Raw genomic sequence first — 3,412 nt, 5'->3', positions numbered from 1 at the left:
ATTATATAAAATATTAAAAAAATAAAAAACTTAAATGGGTTGTACTGTGTCGGTCTGATGTGCCGTGGCTCCAACCTAAACATAGCCCAGGCCATCGTGCCGTGCCAACCCGACCATTAGCTATCGTACCATGTCATACTGGATCAGGCCAAAATGATCATGCCTCATACAGGACCATTTAGCCTGGTCCATTTGATAACCTTTACTCGTGGCCACCAAGTAGGAGCTTTTTTTTTTCTCCCCACCTCCTCCACTTCTTTATTTGTCATGCCTAAAAATTGTAGGAAGAATTGCCCCACGATAGCCTATCTAGATTCTGTTTGTTTGCCTCTAGATTATGATTATGCAAATAAACGGTTAGATTTTGGAGTGGATTCTATAAATATATAACTAGATTATGACACAATCCATAATCCATTTAAAGTGAAGTTTTACAATCCACAATCTACGATCCAAAATCGGAGAAATAAATAGGGCCTAAACTAGATACAGATCCAATCTGTTTAACTGTTATAAAGTTAATTGACTAAAATTTTAAAACTATAACTATTTATACTATTGTAACACATAACTATAATTTTTAAAATTTATTTTACAAAACTATAACTACTTCGACCTTTAATAATAAGAAACTAAACCTTTTTGACACATGTGTAATTGATAGGTGGGATCAGACCATATGATACATGTGTGATTGATGAGTGGAATCAAGCTAAAAAGTTATATTATCTTAAATATATTTCAAAAATTATAGTTTGTGTTATAATAATATAAATAATTATAGTTTTGTGAAATTTATTTAAGTTAAATTTGATCGACCTCGGGGTGATGACCCCAATGCATTTTTCTTTCTTTCTTTAGTTCTTCCACCTCACAAAAGCCTCGACAAGATGCATCCTTCTAGACTAGAATGTGAATCCTATTCTGCCTTACCCACACGTCGAATAAAGCGTAAAACAGAACGCTTCTCGTCTGGGAATAAAGCAGCCATGGCCGAACCCAAAAAGGAGGAACATCAACATCTTCCTAGCCACAACGCATAACGCTTTCTCCGGACTCCAACGCAATTCCATGCCATGCAATCCATCTAGTAGAACATTGCTCACTCACCTCATTTACATGATAAAGAAGAGGAAGAAGAAGAATGTTCCTCACCTAGGTACTACGAGAGACCTACTTCTTCCGCTGCCGCCCCACGTGTACATCGATACGTTGTCCATTCAAGGAAGCCGAGCCGTCAGCGGGGAAGGCGCGCGGCGAGCGACACAGCAACCTGCGGTTGGCTGGCATGGCGAGCTCGAGGCCGCCGCGCGCGAGCACGACAACGTGGTGCGGCCGCTGCGGCGCGTACCTGTCCGTAGCCCCGGGCTCGCGCTCCGTGCGGTGCGCGCTCTGCCACGCCGTCACGTACGTCGAGCGCCGCCCGCACGGCCTGCACCACGCCGCCATCGGGTTCATCAAGGGTCTCATCAGCGCCATCGTGTCGCCGCCGCCCTCGTCCTCGCCATCGCTGCGGCCCGGCGGGGCGGCGTTCCAGCTGCCGGCCAGCTATCCGCGCGTCCGCGGCTGCAAGAAGCGCGCGCTCCTCGTGGGGATCAGCTACGCCGGCAGCCAGTACGAGCTCAAGGGCACCGTCAACGACGTCAACTGCATGGCCTACCTGCTCCGCCAGAGGTTCGGCTTCCCCAGCGACTGCATCCTCGTCCTCACAGAGGACGACAAGGACCCGTTCAGGGTGCCGACGCGGGTTAACCTCTTGCATGCGATGCGGTGGCTCGTGGACGGCACCACCTCCGGCGACTCGCTGGTGTTCCACTTCTCCGGCCACGGCGTGCAGAAGCTGGACAACAACGGCGACGAGGTCGACGGTTACGACGAGGCGCTCTGCCCGCTCGACTTCCAGGACCGCGGCGTCATCCTCGACGACGAGATCAACGCGATCATCGTCCGGTCGCTCTGCTGGGGCGTCAAGCTGCACGCCATCGTCGACACCTGTCACAGCGGAACCATCCTCGACCTCCCCTACCTCTGTCGCATATCCAGGTACGTACGGATCAACACCATACATAGCCCTGTTTGAGCCATTTGGATCGATCACAAACTTGACTGAGTGTAATTGCTCGTCTTTTGAAGGACCGGATACTGGCAGTGGGAGAACCACAGCCGCCCGTCCGGCGAGCCCAAGTGCACCAACGGCGGCCTCGCGATCTCGATCAGCGGCTGCGGCGACAGCCAAACCTCGCAGGACACCACGGTCAGTGAGCTCGGAGCTCCACCCGGCTGGCCACCACACCACCAGAATTTTCAGAAAAGATTTGCCCAGCTCATTTGCCTTTCTGGATCCGTGCACGCAGGCGTTCTCGGGCTCCGCCTCGACCGGCGCCATGACGTACAGCTTCATCAAGGCGGTGGAGTCCGAGCCGGGCACCACCTACGGCCGCCTGCTGACGGCAATGCGGGCGACGATCCGCGACAACGGCGGGGAGTTCGGCATCCCCGGTCCTATCGGCGCCTTCTTCCGCCGGGTCATCACCTTCAGCTGCGCGCAGGTAATTGATCAGGTCAGAAATCGCAGAGGGAAACGTGCACTGCCAACGCTGATCCTCGCTTGTCTTGGGTTGGTCTTGCAGGAGCCCCAGCTGTGCTCTTCGGAACCGTTCGACATCTACAAGAAGCCGTTTCTCTTGTGATTGAGCATGTGACACATCGACAATATTAATTCTACAGCATATACGAACGAGTTTATGTGATGACACCTCAGAAAATGGGGTGAGTCTAAAGAACTCGAAGGGCCGATATCTAAGGACTTGCTCGTATTAATAGAGAATCATCATTCTAAGGATTTGCTCATATTAACAGAGGATCATCATTCACGTATGGGCTGACACCTCAGAAAATCAGATGAGCCTAAGGGCCCCAAAGGGCCAGCGTCTAAGGACAATGCCATATTAACGGAGTCATCGTCCACATATGGGCTCAACATCTCATAAAATCAAGCGAGTCTAAGTATCTGAAGGGCTTATGTCTAAGAACTTGTCCATATTAACGGATGGTCGTCGTCCACATATGGGCTCGACGCAGAAAATCAGGCAAGCCTAAGGGCTCCAAAGGGTCAACGTCTAAGGACTCAGCTCATATTAACAGAGAGTCAGCGCTCACATATGGGCTCACCACCAGAGAAGTCGGGTGAGCATATGGGCTCCAAAGGGTGACCATCTCAAGGTTCCCAGGTAGCTGGGATCTAGGGAGCCACCTCGAGTAAAAACTGAGCCAAACAAAAATAATGGTCGTGAAGGCTGGCACCAGGGGGTGGCAAAAAGGGCCTTCGAAATCAAACACCCCGCTCTGAGTAATCGAGTGGGACACGTCACACAGAAAATTGCCAACACGTTATTACAACAAATAATGCTAC

The 3,412-nt window shown here is 50.7% G+C and overlaps 1 protein-coding gene across 1 annotated transcript; it reads left to right on the top strand.

The window, feature by feature from the left end:
- Window positions 1-1,025: 1,025 nt before the first annotated feature.
- Window positions 1,026-2,877, top strand: LOC133912622 (metacaspase-1-like). Its single transcript, XM_062355465.1, has 4 exons — window positions 1,026-2,043; window positions 2,134-2,254; window positions 2,355-2,549; window positions 2,631-2,877. The coding sequence occupies exons 1-4, from the start codon at window positions 1,289-1,291 to the stop codon at window positions 2,688-2,690; spliced, it is 1,131 nt and encodes a 376-aa protein (XP_062211449.1). The 5' UTR covers window positions 1,026-1,288; the 3' UTR covers window positions 2,691-2,877.
- Window positions 2,878-3,412: the final 535 nt, after the last annotated feature.

The sequence above is a fragment of the Phragmites australis genome, chromosome 3 (genome assembly GCF_958298935.1).
Source record: "Phragmites australis chromosome 3, lpPhrAust1.1, whole genome shotgun sequence".
NCBI classification, from domain to species: Eukaryota; Viridiplantae; Streptophyta; class Magnoliopsida; order Poales; family Poaceae; genus Phragmites; species Phragmites australis.
Note: the sequence above shows the minus strand (reverse complement) of the source record. Positions and strands in the feature narration are given on the sequence as shown.